The sequence below is a fragment of the Bombus pascuorum genome, chromosome 5 (assembly GCF_905332965.1).
Source record: "Bombus pascuorum chromosome 5, iyBomPasc1.1, whole genome shotgun sequence".
In the NCBI taxonomy this organism is placed as follows: domain Eukaryota; kingdom Metazoa; phylum Arthropoda; class Insecta; order Hymenoptera; family Apidae; genus Bombus; species Bombus pascuorum.
In genome coordinates this window covers 16,769,137-16,795,316 of record NC_083492.1, presented here as the reverse complement: position 1 = coordinate 16,795,316, position 26,180 = coordinate 16,769,137, and the positions used below count along the sequence as shown (strand labels likewise).

At 41.4% G+C, this 26,180-nt stretch overlaps 1 protein-coding gene across 2 annotated transcripts in view; it reads right to left on the bottom strand.

Moving 5' to 3' along the window:
• LOC132906952 (transcription factor Sox-19b) overlaps window positions 1–26,180 on the bottom strand; it is a 70,828-nt gene that overhangs the window by 31,267 nt on the left and 13,381 nt on the right. For both annotated transcript variants that reach the window (XM_060959635.1, XM_060959634.1), the window contains one exon: window positions 3,534–4,331. In XM_060959635.1, the coding sequence (XP_060815618.1) occupies window positions 3,534–3,538 (5 nt within the window). In that variant the 5' untranslated portion in view covers window positions 3,539–4,331. The remainder of the gene's footprint in view (window positions 1–3,533; window positions 4,332–26,180) is intronic.

Genomic DNA, 26,180 nt, shown 5'->3' with positions numbered 1-26,180 from the left:
TCGGAGACGAACCTTGGCTACTCTCGGTGATTTACGATCTGCGCGACGTTATTTTGGCCATTTAGAGTCTCTCACTGAGTTGTTTAGGACACATCTCTGGTGGAAAGATGGTTCCTAGAGATGGTTCGTTTGATGAGGAAGGTTTATGGAGAGTGATAGAGTTTCTAGGAATTTGTATTCAAGAGTAAATTTGTAGTGTTACAGGAAGGTTTCAAGCGATGAGTGATTAGGGGCAGTTTGGAAGATTTGTCGGGTGAAGTTGTATCTCTGGACGTTCGAATGAGTTTGGGAAATTCGTTAGATGTCATGGAGTTTACAGATTGCAGATTAGTTGAAGTTTGAAGTAAGTAATTTTGAAAAGGTTTAATGAAAGAAGCTGTTGTTCTGGGTGTGTTTAACGTTAGTAAACATCGACGACTTGAATGTTGTGGCGTTTATGAGTTATTTATAAAATCAGATGAAATTTGGTTTGAGAAGAAAATTGCTGGTGTCTCGGTCGAAGTGGTTAGAAATTAGCGATGTTTATTAATGAACAGAATAGAATAGAATAGAATGTATGGATTAGAGAGATTTGAGAGAGTCGATGGGAGGAAGTGTTTCTTTAAAACATTTGATGTTATTGAATAACAGTAATTTGAGTGTTTCTTTTGAATGTTACAAAGTTTGCGATAAACTCGGTTGAAATTCGAAATAAATTGGTGGTATTTTTGAAACGAATAACAGGGTTTGAAGTGGGACGTGGTTTAAAAGGACCGAAAAGTTGTCCTTTTTGCTGTTCGGATAAATTTGAGGATTTCTTTTGAATACGTTTCATGTAGTTTGTGACGAGAGATTACTCAAAACTCGTTTTGAAGAAAAGATTAAAAACGCGAGGTAGTTTTAAACCGGTAACGAAGAAAGCATAAATACTGCCTTTTTGCGCGTTAAATTAAATCTGAGTGCAACTTTCTAACGTTACGAAGTTTGTAAAATTATTTGAATAACACACGGCGTGTAATGTAATTTTGAACGATGAACATATCAGTCTTCTCTGATGCAATTTACTACCCTGTACTCATTCTTCCCTTTTTCTCTTTTTTTTTTTTTCTTTTTGCGCCTTTGGACATAAATTTCGAATTGTACGAGCTATCAGCGAAATTAGTATCGCCACGAGAGTAGCAAACAATCTTTCAAATGACTCACTGACAATTTTCTTTTTACCGACACTAAGGAGCCGCGAATCCTAACGTCGCAGCCTGTCAGAAGGAGATTAAACTCATTAAGAAAGTGCTGAATAACCTTCCAAATTGACAGACTCGTTACATCAATCATCGTTTCATTCATCCCGACGCAACAAGTTACTTGACCAAACTCACAAACATCCACCTTTCACAACCGGTCGCAAAACAAAAATTCCAAAAAGGAACAGTATGCAAAAGAGACAATGTTCCTTCGCATAAAAGATTTAAGAAACAATAGAAATTATGTGTATACCGAGGAGCTTCTTAGAAGAGAAACCTGTAAGATAAAGTTACGACGAACTGAATGAATTGCGACGGAAGTTTTAGTACTAGATTTTAATTATAGTTACAATTGGTCCGATAATTATAATTGCTCTAGAAGAATTCTGTACTTTTTATATTTAGAAAACAAATTTCATAATGATTCAATTACTTATTCGACTAGAAAATATACCACAAACCTTGTATACCATGTATCTTAATTAATGAACACCTCATTAATAATTACGTCAATATAAAATCAAAGTTATTGAAAGTAATCACAAGTATCGTAAATCATTCCACCGGATGTACCCTTCTATTCGTAATAACTTTCTATATTCTTCGTTATCCTATTACATTGTACGAGTGTATGATCGGTCAAACCAAAAAACTGTTAGTTAATACAGTTACTTGAACACAATAAAATTTACACTCGTCACAGGTATAACAACTTCAGGAAGTAAAACCAACCGCACCAAAGACAAACACATGCGCGCATGAAGCCCTACGTACACGGATTCCAACGGTATTCGTGGATTTTAATTGTGCAGCAGCGACACGCAGAAGAAGCAAGCGAGGGCACTCGTGCAGCCACTCCTCACGGTCCCGGTAATTGCTTATTCGTTTGCTCTTTGATTCATAAGCAAATTAATCTTATCCTTTTCTCGTATCAAAGCCATTAACCAATCTCGCCGCGTTGTTGCCTCTCCTCCCGTCTTTTTACCCTAAATGTCACCCTTCGTTCAGGGTGTGTGTTCTCCCTCTTATCCTTTTCTCTCTTTCCTTACCAAAACCCTCTTACAGTCGGCATCAAAATCTCTCTTTCTCTCTCTCATTTTCCCTTAACGTGTTCTCTCCTCTCGAACTAACACAATTACGCGGATCTCCTTGAGCATTCATTAAGAAAAAAAAAAAAAAAAAAAAACTGTAGTGGTTGAGGGAGTTAACCCCGGGGGCGGTAGTTACGATTTTGTAGGGTTAGAATCACCCTCGGGTCCGGGGCCACCCTCGAGTGTCATTCAGGCCGGATTAATAGATACGTTGGTTAGAGACGTTCGGCGGTAGGGGGGTGTGGCGAGAAACGGGGGTGAAACGAAGCAGCGTGGTTGCCGTAGAGAGGCCCCAAGGGTGCTCCGGGGTGGTTCAACGGAGAGAGACAAGATGCTGGAAGTAATGGCTGTTGACAAGCTGCGACGGGGGATTAGGAAGTGCTAATTGAATGTTTAGGCAACGGACAACGATAGTGTGCACGCGGCGATTTATTGCCTCGAGCCGGCTCCGTCTTCATCGCGTAAAAACGAAAGTGCGTTTATGAAGTGGCCTCTCGCGGATACTCGGAATAGAAACGGGTGAAAATTATCGTGGAAAAGTCGATTTGAATTCTAACGGAGGGTAAAGTGGTTTCAAGCGTATCGAGAGCCACGACAGCCGTCGGATATTTGAATATGTGGCAGGCAAAGGTGATTCTATTGACAAACAGATTGTTTACACGGCGCAGTTCGTTTGGTTCGTTCTTATCGTTCACTTTGCTGAAGATATTCTTCAAGCTCGTTACGCGTATTAAGTGATACAGCTTGTATTTGCGTGATCGAATATTGATCGTCAATGTTGTTTGCTTTGCATTGTACTTTGAGCAAACGTTCCCAGTCAAAGCAATGCAAATTATATTTAAACGAAGATTGTGGGAGATTCGTTTTGTAATTTGCGATAGTAAAATAATTCCGTAATCTGGTTTGATAATAATCTTTGATAAAAATGTAGAAGACGGACTGCAGTTGGTAATAATTACCTATTGAAAATTAATTAATTCGTTAGGATACAAGAAGCCATCTATACATTCATCCTCGTATTTAATAAATTCCTTCTATTCACAAACAGCTAACGAAGTTTTCAATCTACGCTTCAATTGTAATTCCGACTGAAACCGATATCGCTATCGATACGTACGATATTCAAATTCAAACGAACTTAAAAACTCCCTTTACGGTGCTTCGATCATCCTTCCACTCTCGTCAAACGTACGATATAATCACTTTGTAAGAAGAAACTCACCTCATAAAGTGGCCGGCGGCCCGTTGGTGCAAGTCCAGCTCAATTTTGCTGCCGTGGTTGAGACTCTCGTCTCGTCTAGTTTCCAAAGGAAATATATCAGCAACGGAAATCAACAACAAAGAAGCAAAAGTAAGTCACTACACTGTCATGTCAGGCCATCCACTCGAGTCTCAATATCACTATGCTACACGGTTCAACACTTTTCCTTCCCGTTTACCGATCAGATATTCGCGTCGCGACACTGGACACGGTCCAACGACATCCTTCGCGAACAAAACAATCGTGAGCAAGCGTCGGTCGCGTAAAATGCACGGGAACCGTGTTCGAGAAACGGCTAGTCGCGTTCGGTAGCGACGCACGAGGACGATCACGACGTGCACGACGCTCAATCTGCCTCCGCGGACGATAGTTTTGGGAATGTGCACGCACGTCTCGACTCCTGCCGACGATCCACGAACTCCGCGCGCCAGTCTTTCCCCACCAGCAAGGTCTAAACGGGAAACAGCGCAGTATCCAATGGCACGAGATCATGGGCGGTCCAAACAAGATGATCGTGGTATCGCTGAGCCCTTTGATTGGTCAAAACCTTCGAGGTCGTCGATAACGAACCGTCCTGCGTTCATCCATCGTCCCCTCCATTAACCACTTCGCACTCCTCTTCCGTGACTTCAATTTTCTCTCCTCGTTTACCTCGGCGACTCACCCTGTCGCATTCTCCTTGTTTCTCGCCTTTCTTTCCAGGACCTCGCAACAGCCACGCGAAATTTCTTTCCCAAACCGCTGGTCACCCGTCTTTTTCTATAAAAATTTTCGCTACTATGGAGTAAATGTTTTTTTGTAGGGGTGAAGTTTGTGGTAAGGCCGGGAAATTCGGGTTTGGGAAGTTGATGCTTTTCGGCGGCGGTTACAGGTGATAGGGTTGTTGGAAGATTTTTTTTTTTTTTTTTTATTTTATTTTGGTTATTTTACAATTTGTCCTTGCGGACATTTGGTAAAGTGTTATATCTTGTTGGTGAAGAAAAAAAAAATATAAATAAAAAAAAAAATAATATAGCATGTGGGCGGCTACCCCCAGCGGGGTGCCAGCTTCGTTTTTTTCTAAGTTATATCTTTTATGAAGGGTTGTTGGAAGAGCACGAATGTTTAAGAGAGTTCATATTTTTCTACGAGCGGAGTTCAAGGAATCAGCTTTCGCGAATGGAACTATAGAAACGAGGAGAAGGACACAGAGATTTGTTCCATTTGTAGCAATGGGTTATACAGAGTAAAACGACATTCGGAGTAGATCGATATGTACTTCGTATTCGATTTCGCCACAGTTCAGGAAATAATGTTACGTAGATACTTTTTTAGTTTTCCTCGTAAAAATCAAACAAATCGAAGAAAATGGACATAAACATCGATGCATAAAATCTTTCTCCATAACCCGCCAAATCTCACCTGTAAGTATCACTAAACGTTTCAACAATAATTTTTCATCTACGTAATAATGGAGTCCGACCTGTTTCCGACCGCGTAATGCTGCGTGTAGCGTCCTAAGGGATGGGTGGGTCAAACCTTTGCAAGAAACAGAGAAAGGTCTTCGTAGGAAGACCGAGACACGTTGAAAAAGAGAGAGAGAGAGAGAGAGAAAGGGAAAGAGAGAGAGGGAGGAGAAATCGAGGGGCGAGTTAGAACGTGGAGTCAGGTAAAGTAGCTACCGCCACCACCTCCACGAGCACCGACCACGGGTACCAACCGATCCAGCCCATGCGTGGTGGGGACATGGTGGAAGAAGGTGGGACGATTTCGAGATGGTGGCCGTTGGTATTGCCAAGTCGAATTCGAAAGAACGCTGCTGAGAATAGAAATAAGAAGGTGACTTCTCTCTTCGATACCACTCACCGTGTTCCTTTCCCTCTCTTAGCAACACCAGCCCCACCACCCCCTTGGTTGGCCCGGTAAACCTCGTTCTGGCGGCAGCCCTGTATATAAGTGGCTCTTTCCTTTCTTAGCTGTGTTTCTCTCGCTTCGACTAAAGGGGAGGACATTATACTTGGATCTACGAGGCGGCCCACTCTCCTACAAAATGGTAGCTTACGGCGTTTTGCTCTTTTAAACGGCCGGATAGCGGGGGGTTTCCACGCACTTCACCCCCGGTGCGCACCGGCACGATGTCGATAGGTGAGCCACGAGTAGCGATAGTTGGCGGAAACTCCGGTATTTGGCACGTGTTACGAAGAACGAGCTCGTGGTTTCCAGGGGAAATAGCATTTAGGGTGATTGTTTTTTCAGAGTCTGTAGCTCATAAGTGAAACATTAATAGAAAATTATTACCTGCATGACATCTTTACGAATCGAGAATCTGCGACGTGCGATTAATTCTTCCTTTGCTGTTATTTCTGTCGCAGGGGAATATTTGGCCCGCGCGATGAAGGGTAGATACGTGCTTTTGCGTGTAAATGGGTAAATTCGAGGTGGTTGCTTCGAGAGTGTGTAACTTTTAGGTAAAATATGGACAGAAAATTACTTACATCGATACGACATCCTTACCGATGAAACCTGTGCGCTTAATTTTTCTCAGACTGTTATTACGTCACATATTTTGGGAATACGTATTTGGCAGGCGATTTCACGTCGAAGTGAAATGTAGGATGAGATATGGAAAGAAAATTGATCGATTGACACGATTAATAATTTACGATATACATTTAATTACTCCATGGTCGCTATTTAAGAGAATATTTTTAACAAGCATAGAACGTTTCGAATAAAAGCTGGTCAATTCGAGGATCTCAAACGAAATCCGCAGTGGAGTAACGAATGGCCAGATCGTCCTCGTGACAGGCAGGCACAATCAAGCGATTTCATCGTTTCCACATAGCAGTGAAAAGGTTCCTAACTGACGGCGCGAAGTGGCGTCGATTACAAAAGAATTTATAGACCGTCCGTTTTCTCTATAGACACTCGATTCCGCCATCCCTCGCGTCCATCGATCGCCTCTTGTTTATTCCCAAGTGGCGCGAGAGGGTGAGAAGCGACGAAAAGAGGGGACCAACGTGTTTCGAGACCCCATTCTGCTCGCTAATCTGATAATTTCATCGACACTGGTCATTTTCTGTACGATCGACGTTCGTTCAACTCGATGATCCGAGCGATCTCGTAAACAGAAATTATATTCGATCCGGGAACCAGTTCATCGCGGATTTCGCCGCATTAAACGCGATGAGTCGCGTGACTCAGCCAATGAACAGTTTTGTAGGAGCAACAGCGTGCTCGTTCCACTCTTTTCGCGTGTAAAACATAATTTGCCCGTAATTTCCGTGGAAAATTGTTGCACGGTTCGTTGTTAGGAACAACATTAGCGGTAGTCATTGATTTGTCCGCGCGAGAATATAATTGAGCCCGGTGAACAAGCGAATTTCATTTCTGCTTTTTTCTTCTTTAGAAACGATCGAGTCACGTACAGAAAACGTTCGATAAATTTCTTGGAAAATTGAACTTTCTGATGTTGAGCGAATGATTTTACTTCTAAACCGTGTCTGCTTCGAACTAATGTTTTTTTCGCTGGAACACACGAAATAGAATCCTTTTATGTTTAAAGATAGTTCTTCATCGACTTGCAAAATACTACTAAAGTTATATATTAATGTTTAAAGATTCAATAAAATGTTTCAAACATACTTACTTTTGTACTTCGAAAGAGAGCAATAAACATTCCATTCTCGTCACATTCCTTTTTGTATAAATAACTTTGATAAACATTTCTCAAATCCAACTGTACTATCCAACACATCACGAATTTCAGACTGATCCAAAAAATCCTACTATTTTCCTACAAAATTAACGGAATGTTACTAAGGATTCTTCCGCGATCTAGCTACCTTCTAAAACCTTTTAACAAGCATCCTATTACCCGCTCTTAGGATGGAATCAATTGAAAAAATCCTAATATCCTGCTAAACAATCGAGGCAAAATCACGAGGATGAAGAGACTCGTGATTCGCGCCAGTGTTTATCACGAGGAAGATTTATTTCCCCTCTGCGGCGTAGCACGTGCTGACTCCCCGTACACGGTTCAGGGTCGCGCCGATATTGTTGTACGCGTCGTGGAACATGTAACGTATGAATATCTAATGCACCCCATCCACAATTAAATTCGGACAATATGTTTTGTTTCGAGAGGGGCCACCACCCTCGAGAAACCGGAGGGGTCTCGGCTGTGAATCAGGGACCTTTCCCTTCGGGATCCACCATCGTTGAATAACGCCCCAAGTGTAAATCTCACGCTGTACACGCCGATACGACGAGAGGCGATAATAACTTTCGGGCAAATCGCGCCAGACCGCAGCCTCTCCAAATTGTCCGCGCTCCACTGAAATTCAACTTGTCGACGGATGATCGTTCGTGATCATTGCAGAGGATGGATCTTATCAACGGTACGGCTGAGTACGGTTAAAGAACATAATTTAATCAGGATAAGGATTCTTGGAGAGAAAGTGTTCGATGGAAATTGATAAAAATCGACGTGATTTCGTTGTCTTAAGGTCGACCAACAACTTTGAAAATAGATATATATGTGAAATTTGCGGGAGATGAATTTGTATATTAAAGTGTACATAACGAATGAATATTAGAAATATACTATAATTATTAGGTTGTGGGGAAAGTGTTTTTCCTTTACAGACACGTCTTTATACAAACATGAAATCTAATCTGTCGAACGTTGTGATCTTTATTTTGATATAACGAAATGGATCACACGTAATTCGGTAAAATAATATAAAACGGAAAATGTTGTGCATTCGTTATTTCCTTATAAAACGAAAGAAACTTCGAAAGAAAGAAGAGATCCTTGACGAAGATCGGAGAATGTATTTTCCTCGCTTTAAGATTGATGAATGATTTTAGATATATCTAATTTAGAATATTGTAGAAAGTAAATTTAGACTTATAGGAAGGATAGCAGAAAAATTATTCAATAAATACACGTTAAACGAACGCTGGTTATTGAATATGGAAGAACCGTTAGGCACACGTTTCACACTATAAGCCACAGGAAGTTAAGCTCGATGTCAAACCTGTTACAAATCGCAACCTGTCTGCTCCGAGCAAACATATCAATTATCCCCTATTATTCCCACTTAGAACGCGTCAGTTTCCTTAAAACTAGACTCAGAAATACCAAGAATACCATAGCTCATCCCGTTTACCCGAGTAAAACTTTCTCTTCCTCCTACAATGTCAACTCCATTTATTAAGAAGGGAGACAAGAACATTCAACAATACAACTGCCAAGCATCCTTTTTATTCCGAACTTAGAATAAGCAATAGGCCACCAGCTAAAATACCTCCAACATCTTTGAGCCACCAGTCGTGTCCAGGCCGAGGATCATCGAGCGTGTCCCTCGGAAGTTCCACCAATTGTCGAAACGATCCGTAGGTGGGAACAACTGTTACATTGTCTCCAGCGAATCCTGCAGTTTTGCGGTGATAGTCGGATTACAAACGACAGCCTACTGCGAGGACAAAAGACGGCCACCAGACCTTCCAGCAGGCAAGACTCCAATCTCTTTAAGCAGAACTGATTGTTGGAGAGAGAGACAGTGTTTAACGAAAACGAGAGAAATTTTATTAAGGAACTTTTGAATACCGAAGTTAAGAAGATGAAACGGACTGTTAGGCCTGCTTAACCGGAAGTAACTTCCAGCTTTGGTCTAGTCGTCGGCTGATCTTAGGATCGGCACTGATACTGGGAAGTTGGCCTTGTCTTTTACGGTATTGTCTTTTTCTTTGGCAGAGCAGCAGGTGACGTGAGAGATAAGCACAATGGAACAATAGACGGCCGCTGGTAAAACTTAGCTCGTCCAAAAGGTCACGGCGAATTGTCGACGCGCAGCGTGCCGTCCTTTTTGCCGTATTGCTCGCCCTGTGGCTCGCTTGTTTCCTCCTTTTGCTCCTTTCCGACCAATGAATAACTTGTCTCTGACGATTTAATAAAAATGTGCCGCTTCTCTGCCTTTTACAAACAGCACAGTAGGAAGAGGATGACGATGATCGAGGTGCGAGGAATCTCGTCGTTTGTGAATTAGGATGAACATATTGGTTTAATAGGATAGTAGAAAATTGGAGGTTAATGTTTAAGGATTACGGCTTTGGCTACTGTGTGATGCTTGAGATTCTTACAATTTCTTTCCTTTTTGGAATATTTACCAATTACAGGAGCTAATGTGATAATCCAATGGAAAACTTGGACTGACTTTGGCTTTCGAACCATTCGAGACTAGATCAGAATGAAAAATAATGTCGTTATCCGTACATTTTACAAAAATATCATGAGTTTCCAAAACTGAACAGATATTTCCATAAATCTATGAAATTATTCAGAAAAATTATACGAGTTCCACTCTCAAGTTTCAGGTAACCTCATCCTGGAACGTGACTAAAGTCTGAATGATGAAACCTCCTCAGTTTCATTGTACGTTATTCAGGATCATCTTCAGTCACGAACCTCGGACATCGACGCAATGTAACACGAAAGTCCGAACATCCGCGTCATATTGTTCGTCGAAAATCACTCGATTGTCCCTTCAAAGGCGATTGTGTGGCCTGGTTGGTTCGTGGCCTACAGGTGTTCCAGGGATCGTGACCCGCTTCAAATAATTAATAACAGTCAAGCGACAAATCCCGGAAGCGGTGGCATGTACGCATTAAGCTGGAACAAAGGCGAACAGGAGGGCTAATGACCGGCTAATGCTTGCGCTTAAACCCTTTAAAAGCGTCCGACGGTAGCCCCAGATCCGTTAGGATCGTTCTGTCACCTACTTACATGTGAATTTGCACCTACAAAAGGTTCTATCCGCTTCCCGGTAGTCAAGGGACGGAGGTTCGCGTGTTTTTCTTCGCCATTATATCGGACAAGAGGCGTCGTTAAAGCGACTCGATCAACCGGAAGAGAAGCTGTCGCCATTCTTCGCTGTCTGTTCGATTAATTCCGCATAATGGTTGCTGGTTTTCCAACGAACGAGCATCGGTTCGTTTTTGCTTCTTTTTCTCTTCTTTTTCGCAACAGAATTGAAAATGGGTGGATGATAGGGATGATACCTTGTCTTTTCAGAGTTTAGAAGTACGTTGTTATGTTTAGGTAAAATGTTGAATTGGTAAGAGAGATTTAGCTGGCCGGCTTGGAGTATTGAAAAGAATTCGAAGGGTTATGAGAATATTCCGTGGTTTCGGTGAACGAGATCGTTGTTTACCGAGACCATTGCGGATTCAATGTATATTTTTGCTTCTGTTTATTGTCCGATTACTTTGTGTTCGATACAATGCTTGCTACAGTGTGGTCTCATCCGTTTCCAATGAAAACGCACAGGTATAGTTCGCTTAGTCTGATGGATTATGTATCAAAGACGTTTATTTAAAGGTTTCTGTGATCTACGGAGAGAATACTGTGCAGATTATTTCAATCCTACAATACATTTTGAAGTCTAAATACGGATCTTCAAGAACCTATAAGTTCGCAAAAATTCACGCATTCTTTTAATTCAGTCCAACAAGCCAATAACGCATTATTACTTCCATTTATCAGACAGTCAAATAAAAATCTGATTTTTAACGGGTTAACGAGCACAGCCTGGGTCTAAGCAAGGATCTTTCCCCTTATCGGTTCCATTTTCCTCGATGTCGCGTTTCGACGAGCTTGGTGAAAGCAGAGGAGGCGGTCGAGGAAGAGGTTGCCGAGGGGCGGGAAGACGAAGAAAGAAGAGAGAGAGAGGGAGGCAAGTTCACCTATTTTCGCGGCACGGTACGCGAAGAAAAGGGCCGTGCTTGCATCCGCGAGAAACACAATGCAGCGGCGAATAAACCAGACGAATGGCGGCGACGACGACGACAACCACGCCAACAATGAGGAAAAAAATCTTCGACTCTGCCGCCCCTGGAGCCGCGCACCAGCCAGCGTAGCCTCTCTTCTTCTTCTTCGTCGTCGGCCGCACTCTTTCGTGATACGTGGAATTGATGGATGAGAATACGACGACACGAATACAGAATACACCGCCGGTTGGTATTCCCAGCGCGGAATACACGACGGCTCTCAAGCTTTTAGCCCAGGCAAATAAATCGCGGGTTGCACGGAGGCGACGTTCGTGGATAAATTCTCGTCTCTCTTCTCTTCGATTCTTCCACCATCCCTTCCTTATAACCTCCTTTCTCGCTCTCTCTTTTCACGTCGTCGTCGGGCTTCCTTTCTTTCGACCCCCTTCGCGCCCACCCCCACGAGTTGTGACACCTTACGGCGCTGACGTGTGCTGCCTACTCGAGAAGAATTCCACATTTGTGTATGCCGCGCTATACGGCATCCATCCAGTTCCCAGTCCATCGAATTTTCGGTCGAAAAACCTCACTGTGTGCGCTGAAATACACTTGTACTGTTGTATCGAATGGTTAGTTGGAGCAGGTCGAAATGTAAAATCTGACAAAAGAAATGCTTCAGCGGAAAATAAGGGTACAGCGGCGACCAAAAGGAAGATTATAAAATAAGAAATATAAAAGGACATCTTCATTTTACCAGGTAGATGATTATTTTAATAAGAGCAACGAATAAATATAATACGTATATATCATAGAATAAATACGAGTATAGTAAACAATTTTTAGTACAAAATTCGTAAAATCAATAGCGTGTCAATTTGTAATTTTCTTTATCACTGTATGTGCAAATACTGTTTCGCGGTTGCCCTATATGCTTTTGAACTGATTGTCAAACGTCCGAGGAGGAAAGGAGAAAAGATATATCTTCCTCAAATAATAGCTCTCTATGCGTTGTTAGTTCTGGAAGATAGGGAAATTCACATCTGTTCGTGTGCAGATGTATCGTGGAAAGGCGAACACGCGCGAACCAAGAAAGAAATCCTGGATAAGCCGAATTCGGGACTCGTGGGATGGCTTCTCTTCGTCGGTCACTCGGCTACGTAATACGTAAAACGTCGGTCGTGGTGTGTCCGTCCTTTTTGTGTGGCTACAGACTTTCGACGATCCGGATTCTCGAGCGAAATTAAGCTCGTATCCGACAAGATCCGCTTACGATATTATCGAATCGTCGCGGCTATTTCTAGCCACCTTTTCGTTCTGGTTTCTCGCGGCTCCTTGCTCCTGTTCGCGTATTCTTTGTCCAGCTGCTAGAGTCGAAGAGGATATCTCTCGAGAATCGTGATAATGCTCATTTTGCGACAAGATGGAAATGACAGAAAAATTCAAGCGCCAATTTCTTTTGTATTCGAATGTAGCGACCGATATTCCTTGAAACGATTTGAGAAACTTGTTCAAGAGATTGTAAGTTTTACAGAAAAATTAGATATAGTATGACGATGGTGTTTTATCAAGGTCAATTTAAGCGATGCCTATCTCGTAAAGATTTAAACGGATTGTAAATTGTAATTTGCTTAAGAAATGATCCAACGGACGTACTGGAATGTAATTGTAATTATAGTTTATCATATTATAACCATTTATAATTGTCTTTTATTATAACGTAATTATATTTCGGACTTCCTTGTTCTATTCGAACGATCATAGATTGACAAAGTATTGTATCTTCATTGTGTGATTTATATTTATATATATATATGTTAATTGTGGTCTTCGTAAGAATAAAGAACAATATCTTCGAGCTACTGAACATTAAAAATTACCATTTTCAGCACTCTTCTTCTTACTCTCGATAAATAAAAACTGCATTTTCTTTGCTCGAATAACGTTCTAAATACCAGCCAATCTTTCACGTTCTCATTAATCTATCCGAATTCGCAAAAATTCCAGCAATCAAGCAGATCCCACGAGATTTCTGAACGATCGGTGGAACAGGACGATCTTCCTAAAACATGGTCTGAAAATCTGCTGCAACGAATCAGTTGCGTTTCAGCAGGGAACGCTAAAAATAAATACAACAAGAGTGGCTGCGCTTCGAATTGAAAATGCCAATTTTTTTCCACGCACAATACCGATTCCGAAAATATTCAAGCCCAGTACACTATATCTCTTGCTCCCTTCCTCTTATTTCGTCTGTACGGCGAAGCGAACGAAAATGCAAATGGCAGGCAGCAAATGGTGTTTCGGACCAAGGCTGCTTCTCCGCGCTTTTCCCCGGCCTATCCTAGTCGATGCGACGCCGAACGCGGAAAACCGTAGAACGCGAACCGGTGCACGACAACAAAACGTCCCGGCGGCGCTTTCACCGCGTTTACCGTCCACGTACATCTCCTATTTTTTCCCCTGCATCGGAGGAAAATCCGATTCAGAGGGTGCTTCTGTATTTCTATCCCACCTATGTAACGTCTCTCTGTATTCTATACACGCGTACGCGCCTATACACACGTAGACTCGCATATAAACACAGCTACGTATACGTGATGCGTCGTACGCGTGTGTGTTTGAACGTGAGTGCAAGACGCATTTACATATACACCATACTATGTATATGTGGTGCATTGTATGCGTGTGTTTGAACGTGTGTGCAGTACAACGCATTTACTACATATATACTGTACCACGTATACGTGTGTGTTGCACGACGCATCTCGGGACATCTCATTACGCCCGAAGAAAGGAAGTCGAAGCCACCGAGAGATCCGCATCGCGGCGCTCTACGCTCTGAAGGATCTTCTCTACTGTCATTTAGTCCCGACACAATGAACAGGCCGTCTGCTATCCGATTGTTTGGCTACATTTTTTCCCACAAAAGAGGAAGCGGCGAGGGTTGTGCACGAGCGAAAAAGAAGGGCGGGGTGAGAGTCAAACCGAGTCAGTCGATCGCCAATTGACTGACGTTATCGGCCCATCTTCCAGATTAGGAAGATCGCTTAGGAAAAGGAACGTTCTATACGAACATAGTACACTCTGGTCCATTATTCTTTCGGAATAGGGATATGTATTGGTTCTTCTAGTAATTCGAAGCTATGGGGAGGCTGGTTGAAGGAGAGTCCTGGTAAGAAGTTTTTCGTGAAGTGTTCCGAAGAGAGGGTAGATCGAGAGAGGTTCTTGTGGTAGTTGGGATGAAATGGAGATTGGTTTTTGAGAGCTATTTCGGTTTGAACGTGAGTAGCTTGGTAAAAGAGGGTGGTTATTGTATCGCGTAATAATTGCTATATCTTTCTGTCCAGTTATACTTTATACTATATTCTATATTTTTTATATTTATATCATAAAGTCTGCCCGCATTAGTTAAAATGTCTAGTACTTTTTCATATGTTTTAAGATATCTTACAATATCTAAACTTGCCCGTACTCTTCTACCTTTTACGTAAAGTTGTAAACGAGAAAAATCAAAGACAGCCACAAATAAAGTAACATTTCAGTTTCTTCAGTTTCAATGATAGCTACAATGATAGATAGGATATTGTAACTTTAAGAAAAGACAGAATCTTCAGCCGCCGATTCCATCGCAGAGAAATACCATTCATGCTTAATTTACCCTCGAGAATAACGCTCGAAACGACGTATCGCGAATCGACCGAGCTCACATCCGCGGAAGTAACGGGATTACGATCGAAAAACTTTGAATGTTAACCCCGGGAGCGGATGGCTACCGATTAAACCGCGAGGAAGAGAAGAGAAAAAAGAAGGTTGGGACAGAGAGAAAGCGAGACGTGCTCGGTAAAGTTTTGCGCGGAGAACGGTGGGCGTCGAGCCGATCCGCAACAATGAGCTCGCGATCGGATTATCCCGAGCGTACATACGTTTCGCGCGTACGTGTAACTTTAAATCGTGGGACGGGAGCATAAGCAGGAGCACGGTCGCTCGACTCGCCACAAAGGGTAGGTTATATTCTCGTAGATCTCTTATCTGCTTCGATCCTTGCGGAAAAGCGTGCAACGACCCGGTAAAGTCTTCTCTTTTGCAGCGGCTCTTTGTGGCTCCCCGCCTCGACCCCTGCGTCGATCTTTTTTCTCTTCCTCCTATTTTTTCGCTTTTCTAATCTTATTTGCTGGGAGGATCGGTCGACTCGTTCACTCGTGGGATTGCTAATTTTACTCGTCATATGGGTCGATTTGAACTTGTGTGTACTTTACGAGACCGATATAGCGACATTGTAAATTAACGTTAGAGATATCAAAGTTTCCTTTCTTCTTGTGATAGGGTAAATATAGAAAAGATTGTCGGTATTTCATTCTTTCGATATTTTAAAAAGTTCTGTAATCTTTGACTATCTCTATTATTATAATAATCAGAGACTCATACTTTTTTCGTGTATCTTTAACATTCCTTATATATTAGGTGAACTCTTCTCGGAATAAATTGTTTTCAATAGAAATTATGTTCGATCGATAAATATCGAAAATTCAATTCAACGATTCAACAATTTTTTCAGTCAGTTGTAACTTTATATAAATATAATATTACGTCGTCCGAAAAGTTTCTTTCGTTTTATAAGGGATAATAATGGATGCACAATATTTTCTGTTTTACATTATTTTATCGAATTACGTATGATCCATTTTGTTCTATCAACATAATGATCACAACGTTCGACAGATTAGGTTTCATGTTTGTATAAAGATGCGTCGTTGTAAACGGAAGACACTTTTCGAACGTAAATTATATAATTTGATATAACTAATATAAATATCAATGTCTGAGAGAACTGAAAAGCATTCTCGTTTCTACAATCTCTTAACGTTTTCGTGGAATATAGGAATACCTTTGCTCCATCGAGAGGTTAATAATCGACTCGGTCGACTGAATGGCGTTGGTTCCCGCCAAAAATGTGAGGGAAGATTAAAGGCGCCCAGCGGTCTGACCAATGGCATCCGGAATACACGTGGACTTGGATTTTCAGGCCATTAGGCTATTTCTACCCATAGACTCGTTTCGTACGACCAACAACTCTCAATGAAACCTGATGCCTTCTATGCTCTCTTTGTTGCTCGGACGAAAACGCGTGGAAAACATGTGGCTCGGGGATGTTCGAGAAAGAAAGGACGAGAAGAAGGTAAGACTACGCACGCAGGTAGTTCAGAGAAATTGAACAGAGTGAAAAGGCGATTCGTGTCACGTCGAGAGGGCAGGTGTCAGTCCATGAAACGGTGCCCTCGCATGGAAACCACGCCCGAACGCGTTCCAACGATTAATTCTTGGTGTTTCTGGTTTGATTTTAAAAAAGACTCGCTCGATATGGAATTCTTAGACACCGTCATAGGTTTCGTTGGAACCTTTTAGTACGAAAGTTGTATATTTGAACGTATCGAGAGATAAATAGTTTTTTTTTTTTTTAATTTTATTTTGGTTTTTACAATTTGTCCTGAAGGACATTTGGTAAAGTGTTATATCTCATTGGTAAATAAAAAAAATAAAATAAAATAAATATAGCATGTGGGTGGCTATCCCAGCGGGGTACCAGCTTCGTGTTTTCTAAATTATATCTTTTATGAGATAAATAGTTTATGTAACTATGGTAGATTTCTCAGCTGCGAATGTCTTAAGTGTAAATTTTTGTGTAATTCCTGTTGTCTTATATTTCCAACCACCGTGTGCAAATCCAAACGTTGAAATATTCTGCATAATTTCTATTTTTATAGTGCCTTGAAATGTACCAAACGTGTCTTTAAATGCTACTTTATAGAAACACATTAGATTCAGCTAGAATCAAACATACGATAATCATCACCTATCATACACGATATAGTACCACGCCAGAATAATTTACTTATAATTCTCAATAAGAATTAATTGTAAAATAAAAAAAAAACTTTATAGAAATTATCATCGTATGAAATAGAAATCAAATTTTTCACGATTAATTAATTTTTCACCGAAACCATCAAACATCTTGAAACTCCTAAATACCGCAAGAATCCTAAAAACTTTGAATACATCACGATCAATGACTGACGCTTGAAAAGTCAAAGAATCATCCATACTGCTTTTCGTTCTCGATAGCACCCTTCGATATACATCGACTCAGTCAACATCTTAAACATTCTCACGCGATGTCAAACACTCGCATCCATGGAAACCGACCTGTGACTTTATTCCTAGCAAATTTCTCGACATGGTTCGTCGACAATAGAGCAGACTTTTTCGAAATCGAAAAAATGGTGAAGGAAGAGGAAAGAGACACAGAGGGTGCAGACGCTAGAGGAGGAAAACGTGGAATAGTAGAGGGAGTGACAATGCCAGTAGCAGCAGGTAACAATGCTTAAGCTGGCTTCCTACAATAAATGCTGCAAAGGGGCCGCCCTCTGTATCCTCTCGTTCATCCGCGCTTTTGTACACCGGCTTCGGGATCTCTCGTCTCACCGGCAATGGGATTTATTAACAGCACGACGAATTTATTGTTGCCCTGTTAGACGAAACTAAATCTCCGTCCTTGCCCCATTCGTGCGCGGCCAAGGCGATTGCCGGAGCTTCGTCCTCCTTCTTCGTTCCCCGTTTTTATCGCCCCCGTTGCCTCGTTGTTAACCGAATGGGGAACACCTTCCTCCTTTCGTCACCCTCTTTGTCCGGTAAACCGGATTTTAATTGCGTGAACGTGGACTCGATCTGTTTGTGGATAAATGTAGAGCAGGTGTAACGTACATTGTATATAACGTATATCGAGCATTGGTCTATGGAGAGGGGTTGTTGAAAGAGAAGTTGGAGTTTCTTTATAGTTACAGGATATATGTATGAATTCTCGTGAATAGAATTACGAAAATATCTAGATAGAGGTTTGTTTTATTTTTTCAATAGACAGGTATTTTACTTTTCATATTTTGTATATTATATGCATTCTGTGTACTTTTACCGAAATTGATTAATTTAATGAAATTTAGTATACGAACGTTCCCTATTTATATGTTTGCTACTGTAAGTAATTGTAATAATTTTAAAAGGGTATTAACAATATAAGTATTAGTTATAAGTAGTAAAAGCATTAGCATCAATCTTGATGAAGGTAAGGAAAATATTGGGTATATTTCTTCTAATATAGTAGGATAGAAAGACTTCAGCGAAAGTATCGATTAACTGTAAAAACGTCTAGTATACCTAGTAAAGATATTCAATTATTAAAAAATACATAAACATGCTACGATACATAAGCACAAGCATAGCATCGTACGAATCTATATGTATGTAAATCTGCTAGTAAAATTGTACACGCGTAATCTTAATTTGTGTTCTATAATTTCACGTTCGCATACATACTTTTCTCAAATCAGAAAAGAATATAATATGTTTCTACTAATAACGTTTTTAATTTCGTCCCCTACATTGTCTATCAACTATATCTATAATTCTACATCTACCGGGTTCATAGAATTATACGCAACACGTAACAAACTATTTTATCGAAGAAAATCCATAAAATGTCAAACGCTACCAGTAGATTTTATTTCCGCAACACGTCGCTTTTCCAACCTCGACCGAACATAGTTCCAACTTGGTCTAGACTCGATAACTCGACGAATAATCAAAATTCACCAGTCGATCCACAAAAGAGCAACGGTGGTGTAGAAAGGTAAAATGTCACCGAATGGAATCGAACAACCGTTCGATCCAGCCCTGGTACGCAGAAAATACGTGTCGAATTACCGTCGGGGGAGAACGTTAACGGCCGATTAGAAATTATTCATACCGTCAGCAGGATCCTCGTACGGCATCGGTCGTAAGCGTGCGCGTTACCTGCTCGAACATCGACCTCCCTTTTTTTTTTTCCTTTTCACGACCTTCTGTGCTGTGGATAGGCTAAGTGGCGTATGGGTAGACAGACACGGATAGGATTCACCGACAGAGAAGGTAGTTAGAAAAGAAAAAACCGAATGATCGACAGAGAAAGAGATAAAGCGCGAGTGAGAAGGCATGGAGAATAGAAAAGGGGAGGAAGAAAAGAGAAAGAAAAGGCTGGATCGATGCATTTGCATCGGAGGAGTGCGGCTGGAAACATCGATTCGACTCGATTCGATTTCGCGTCCCGCCAGGCCACAGTCACCATCCCCATTTCTCGATGAATGGCAATCGAATCGGGGATTCGAGATTTGTGTCGCGGTTTTGCATGACAGTGGACCAGGCCCCGTGTAAGCCACATCGAAATGGCACACGCTGCGCCAATCGTTAGAATAGACGATGTCAAATCGCTCGAACCGCGCCAATTTCGCGCTGATTTTACAATCCCGGCCAGGGATCATTGTTCGCCACTGTTCGCCGCCGCGGAGCTTTGATGGTTTTCGCCTGCCCGGATCAGCGATTAGCCGCCTCTGGTTATGGACATATGGTTAATCGTTGTGAAAGATGCATTTGAAGATCTGTTCGACTACGTTACATACCGTGCACCGTCATTGTACGATACGATTATTTTATTGTCTTAATTGAAATTTTAATTCAAATTGTATTTATCTCTGGACATTTGTTAGCTTGTTAAGAAGATTGGTATTCGAAGTGACATAACGATGAAAATATAAATAGGCGAAAGAATTTCTGTCTATTTGACTGAAATCATTTCATGATATTTCATTCCATGGCACAATTATATACATATTTACTCCTGTATTTTATTTCTACATTCGCTATTGAAATTGTGCGTCGTCTAAATTCGTCTTTGTGGACTTTTACATGGGGAAACAAAGGAATTTCTGACTTAGGAAAGACTCGATCGGCACTCTACTGTCAAACATACCTTTTAGTTAACATACGTTTCTGCTTTACGTTATAAAATACATAAAACTGTCAACTTGAAAATTAATATTTCTTCTACGTTAAAATTTATAAAAATCCTTCCTCAAACACCTGCGTATGTAAACTCCATAGAGTTCACGTGTGATAGGGACTCTCTCTGTTTACGGACAGCACAACTCTCTTTGTTTCACGGACAGAGTGACTTTCTTTTATTTTACGGACAACCATTTTGAGAGACACTGATTTTCCAAATGGACAGACAGAGAGCAACATCAGAGATAGACAAGATCGCAGAATAATTATTTAAAATATTGAAGATTGACGGAGAAAGATCGGTAGCTCAGGACGTTGAAAATCGATTCTCGATTTTCAGGTAGACATTGCACAGAACTTAACTATTTACACAATAAACTCGATTTTCAGACTTCAGAATCGATCACCTGAATTACCCCGAGATTTATGACATTACATATATATATATCGAACGAAAGGAATTTATTAAATGCTTACAATTAACGAAAACCTGCCAGCCAAATCATCACACTCCTATCAAATCCAATCGCACCCCATGAATTAATTCCATCCAAACGAAATATAATAACGAATCAACCCCTCGATAAATCGAACGATCGTAATATCTTTCGCACAGTGAAAAAGAAGAATCGTCTGGGCGACATCTGTTCTCTCGATCGACGATGCGTACGCGGGTATAAAGCGGCGCGATATAAAATTCATAACCTCGGGATCTGGTTCGCGGGGAATGTCGAGGCGCGGATAGGGTTCGTTAAACGATACGAAAGGCAACGACTCAATCGATCTCCCTCGGTCGAGCCGCGAAACACGCCTACCGATAAATAATCGTTTATTACCTCGTCGGCGACTCGAGAGATCGGTCGTTTCTCAGGCGGGTTTTACGGGCCACGCCTCGATCGCGAAGCAGCACAAAACCCGACATATCGGTGGTACACGCGATGCGACGAGACGCCGGGGATTGATTTCGCATTCGTTCGCCGGTTAATAAATCGCTTGGTCGGATCGCCGCCCATCGAGCTAAGCTACTACCGTTGCCCCACTGAATTCGGATGGTAATTCCTCTTTTTCTCCTTTCTCCTTTACCAACGGCGCGAACCTCGCCACCAATAATAAGTCGCGCAAACGGCGAACGAATTTTGAATCTCAATAGAAAGCAATTTTCCTTACGAACGAACGGTTATCTTCGCAGTTGTGAATTGGCCTTTGTAACGTTAGCAGAGCAATGTGACGCAAAATTCGGATCGTTGTACGAATGGCGTCAGAGAATGATAAAATGTGATGTAGTTTGATGTTTGGGACTTTGGGTAGAGAGGCGCATATACAGATGATCGTTTTTTTTTTTTTCTCCTTTCGTTGAACGGTTAGGTTAAGAGGGAATAAAATTTAATTTGAATCGGTTGAGATGAGACTAGAGCCCTACGGTGATTGGAAACTTATTATATAGTAAGAAGAAACGGCTAGAAGTCTTTAGTTGAGACGATATTAAGGTTATATATGAGATGAAATTCGAAAATGAAATATCTGAAAAGATATCAACCCTGCAATTATCGTTTTATACTTCACGAACAAAATTCTACAATTATTTAAGAACGTTCTTTGCTCAACAGCAGTATCGTAAATGACATTAATCTCTTTCAAATCCGGTTTCCAAATCATTCCAACGGTCATACAGCCTTCTTTCTTACAACTTTCTCCCAGTTTCCCAACCCTTAAAACGTCGCCCACCACTTGACTTTTGAAATCTTCCGGTAACCGACCAACGTCCATCGCTCTACCAAAACCCTGACGGTCCCTTTTCGCTTGGGTAACAAGGTATACGCGTGACCAAACGCTGTTTTTCCCGGACGGTCATTCAACACGTTGTACCATTGCGCGGCACCATGGAGGCCGAGACGAATTCTCGAAAACGAAAGCTCATTGTACCTGAAGAAGCGACGAGAATCGTCGCGCGTCTTGGCATCTTGTTGCGATCAAGTCGACAATACTGGAAGAAAAGTCCACGACGACCTTAAACAGTCACGAGAGCACGATGGGAAAAGAAGGAGAGCTAATGTGCGTGTGTGTGTGTGTGAGAGAGAATGACAGAAAGGAACGAGCAGGAAGATGCACGAAATAGACAAGGATGGGCAGAACGAGAGGCCATCGGCGACAAAATCGTTCTGGTTCTTCCATTCATGAAGCCACAGGCGGGAAATGGTGAATGGAAAAAGGCAGAATCGGAACAGGACACCGATAATTTTCGTATTTTTCAGCGTTCGCCATTTTCGAGCTGTTGCTTAGTTCTTTTGAGGCAAGCTTCTTAATATCGTTTTTGTCGGGAAGCCACGAAGAGATTGCCTTCTTAGCGAGGAACAGCGGGGCCAGAGATCTTTCTCGGATTCTACGGAGGGTTTGTCTCTTAGCTGGGAATTTATGAATACTTGAGATTCGGGCGAAGGGCGCGTAGATTATGGAGTGGCGAGAATTGAATGGGCAAATCGGTCGAAGATATATACTGGTTGTCTTACGTTGGAAATGGAATGGAGAGAACGAGGGATTGTGTAGGGTAGCGAGTTTATAAAGTTCAGAAGTTTCGGAATTATAGGAGGGCAGGAGAGCGAAAATTCGTTATCGAGTTTTTATTTTTCGTAAATAACGTAAATAGAGATTGGAGGCGATGAGAGTATTGTGAGAAATTTCTTCAGAATTTTGAGACGCGTGAATAAGTGAAAGATTCTTCAAATTTATCGCATCGTCTTGAATGTCATATTGTTTCCTTTGAAATTCCCCGTTTGCGAGAATATGTTACACAGGAAATATAGTAATTTGAGCCATTTTGTTAAGAAAATATTTAAAAAGGGAGAATAATTCGCGTGTATTATGAATCGCTATACAAGATAGAACGGTCATTTTGCAATGAAGATAGCGATCGTCGAAAAGCTATCGATTATTCGCGTCCTAGATCCAACATCATAAATAAAAATCTAAATCTCTAAATCTTCCTATTTTCTTGATTAGAACAATACGTCGATGACAAGCCATATAATTAATTTTTCATATCTACAAATTTATAATGATCACTATCACTGCTTGCAAATGTTGTAATTTCAGATCAGGCGAATAAAAAGTATGCGAAAAGCGCAGGTGCTACGCGATTATTGTCACTGACCCTTTTCTTTCTTCAAGACGGAAAATCTATCAATGGATTTACGATGTTAATGGTCCGTGACACGTTCTACGCGGGCGTCAATGAAAATTGAAAAAGGGAGATCGCCGATGAATGGTGGACAGCTTATTAAAGGACACGTCCCTATGGGAGAGACCAGCTTTTCGTCCCTTCAAAGGATGACCAAGCACCGCACCTTCCTCCAACCTCGCTTCTAACATAACACGTGCACGGCTCGACGACATGCAAATTTTTCTTCTACATTTTCCCGAAATCTTCGTGTCAATAGATCGGAGCACGGCTCGACTCGAATTCTCGAATTTAAATTTCAGTAAACTCCTGTTTGAAAATACTTTCGTTGCGATATGTATACTTTTGGTTAAGCCTCGAAGTTATTAAAATTGTCAAAATAACAGGTTTCGAAACTTTGTTTTGAAGAAAAATACGCAAATGTTTCTGGTAAAATGAACGTATCTTTATTATAGTATATAGCAGATGGATAATTCCGATGTTAAGCAACATAAATATTGCAAATATTTTATGGAAACGTAATGTTATTAGCAAAAGATAGTAGAAACATGTCATAGATAAGATATTTCTTTTTTAAAAAGATAGAAGACTGTATTATCTTGTATTTACATTAGAAACGAAATATATTTTCTTATTATCAGAATACGTAAAAAAGAATAAATAATTTTCGTGATATTCTACTTGCTATAATTCAGTTGATCCCCAAGCTAAAAAGATTCTTTTTTACGAAATATTTTTATGGCATTTATCCAAATCCGTGTTCACGCGTCAATTATCAAATGCATATTTTGTTCCGCTCTATGGTGCAACAATATAGCTGTACCATCTATGCACAGGGACAAAACAGCTCGTTATACTTTTTATTATTTAACTTCATCAACGGACAGAACGTAGCTGGGTTCTTTCATTGTTCGATGCCGCGCAATCTGCCTTAACTCGGCGGAACCTGTGGCGTGTTACCGAACTCCAATTTTCAAAATGCAATTGCACATGGACGACGCGGCCATTGTGGCGTGTATCGAGCGTCGGTGCGACGTTGTTTTTGTCACTGGCCATTAAATTTCTCTGAAAAGCGCGGCTCGTCAAACGAGGCAAACAAACGTTTCAATTAGCGCTCGCATCGCGCGCACTTTTGCCCGACGGATTCGCCGCGGCCCGTTTTATGCACCCCTGCATGCCTGTTCGACCGAGTTTTATCATAAATTCCCCCGGCTGTTCGGCCCGTTTGTCAACCTCGTTTTGTCGTACGCGATAACTAGGAATTATAATTCGTTTGTTAAATTTAACGCGAAACATTCGACCGCGTGACCATCACGGCTTTTAACGAACGTCGTACGTAGCTACGCTCTGCTACATACAATTAAAAATTACCACATTATAGAAATATCCGTTCTAAGTAGACCGCGTATTCTTTCGCGTAAATTCCTACCTTTACGAACACGCACGAACAACTAAAATCTAAATAGAAATTGCGAAACGTTTCAACTCGTTACATTTCCTAATCATCGAACGTCCTTAATGAAATAAAAGTTGCGAAACAAGCACTCGCAACTACGGTCCGATACAATTCATCCAGCCGATCGTATCCGACCAACCTCGAAATCTCTCGTCATTCCTAGCTGCTCAACGTCCACCGATCCTCTTTAATCTTTCCCGCCGCGCGTTTCTTTCGAGCGCCCCGTCGAATCGGTGCCGATCGTCGCGAACGAGATGGAACGAAGGCAACGCGATGGAGCAAAGACAAAGTGTGCGCGCGATTTAAGTATCGGCGCAAACAACATTTTAATTTAGAATCCCCGCTCGGTGGCCGATCCGCGTTCGCCATTGTCGACACCACTGATATGTAAATAGACGACTAAACCGGCTCGGATAATTATCCGTTTTTCCAGCCCGTGATCTGTTTGTCGGCCACTTCTCTACACCCTCTTTCTCTTGGATCACTTTTATTCGACGGGGGATTGGATCGACCAACGATCATCGGGTAAGGGAAAACTCCGTGGCATTGATTAAGATATTCGTGGCTCGACTTCGTCGTTCTAACCCACCCTCGATATGCCGGTTTATTTTCCCTCGCGCCATCTTCCGTGATTGTTCGACGTGCTCGTTGCCACCGCGAATTTGCATAGCGAATTGATTGAACCCTGCGCGAAGAAAGAAGAAGAGGATTGGGATCGAGCTTCTTCTTCGTCTTCTTTCGTTGATAGCGCCTCCTACCGCTTCTTTTTAACGCGACGAGAGGACTGCCGCGACGTAAATCGCCTAAATTCGACGTTTAATTTACCTTCGAGGTGTCCTCGAGCGCGACACCGATTACCGGATTCGATCGAGATTGCTGCTTCTTCAAGATTCGATTCGACGATACCTTCTGTCCTTGAACAATCGACAAAGATAGGGAGAATTAGAGTGGGGGTTCGATTTTCTACCATCATACCGTGATTATGGTGGTAATACGAATGGTAGTGGAAACAAGAATTTGTTTAGGGCGGTTTCAGAGATTGAGATTTATCGTGTGGCTCGAATGACGAGCAAGCGTTATACGGACGCTTGATAAGAGAAGGGACTGATAAACGAAGGTTTAAGACTGGTATTTGTTTATATGAGAGCATATTAGCAACTATTGTATCACATACTTTTTACCATGTTAATATATAATATTTTCCAGCGTAGAGTATACAGGAATTCTACAATGTCGATGTGTAACTTTAGAAACATGTGAGACCTTACTCACTGAAATAATTAAAAGCTAACGGTGCTTGGATTCATATTTATTAAGAGTTTCTTTTACTTATCTTAATGAGTACCTGCTACGTGTT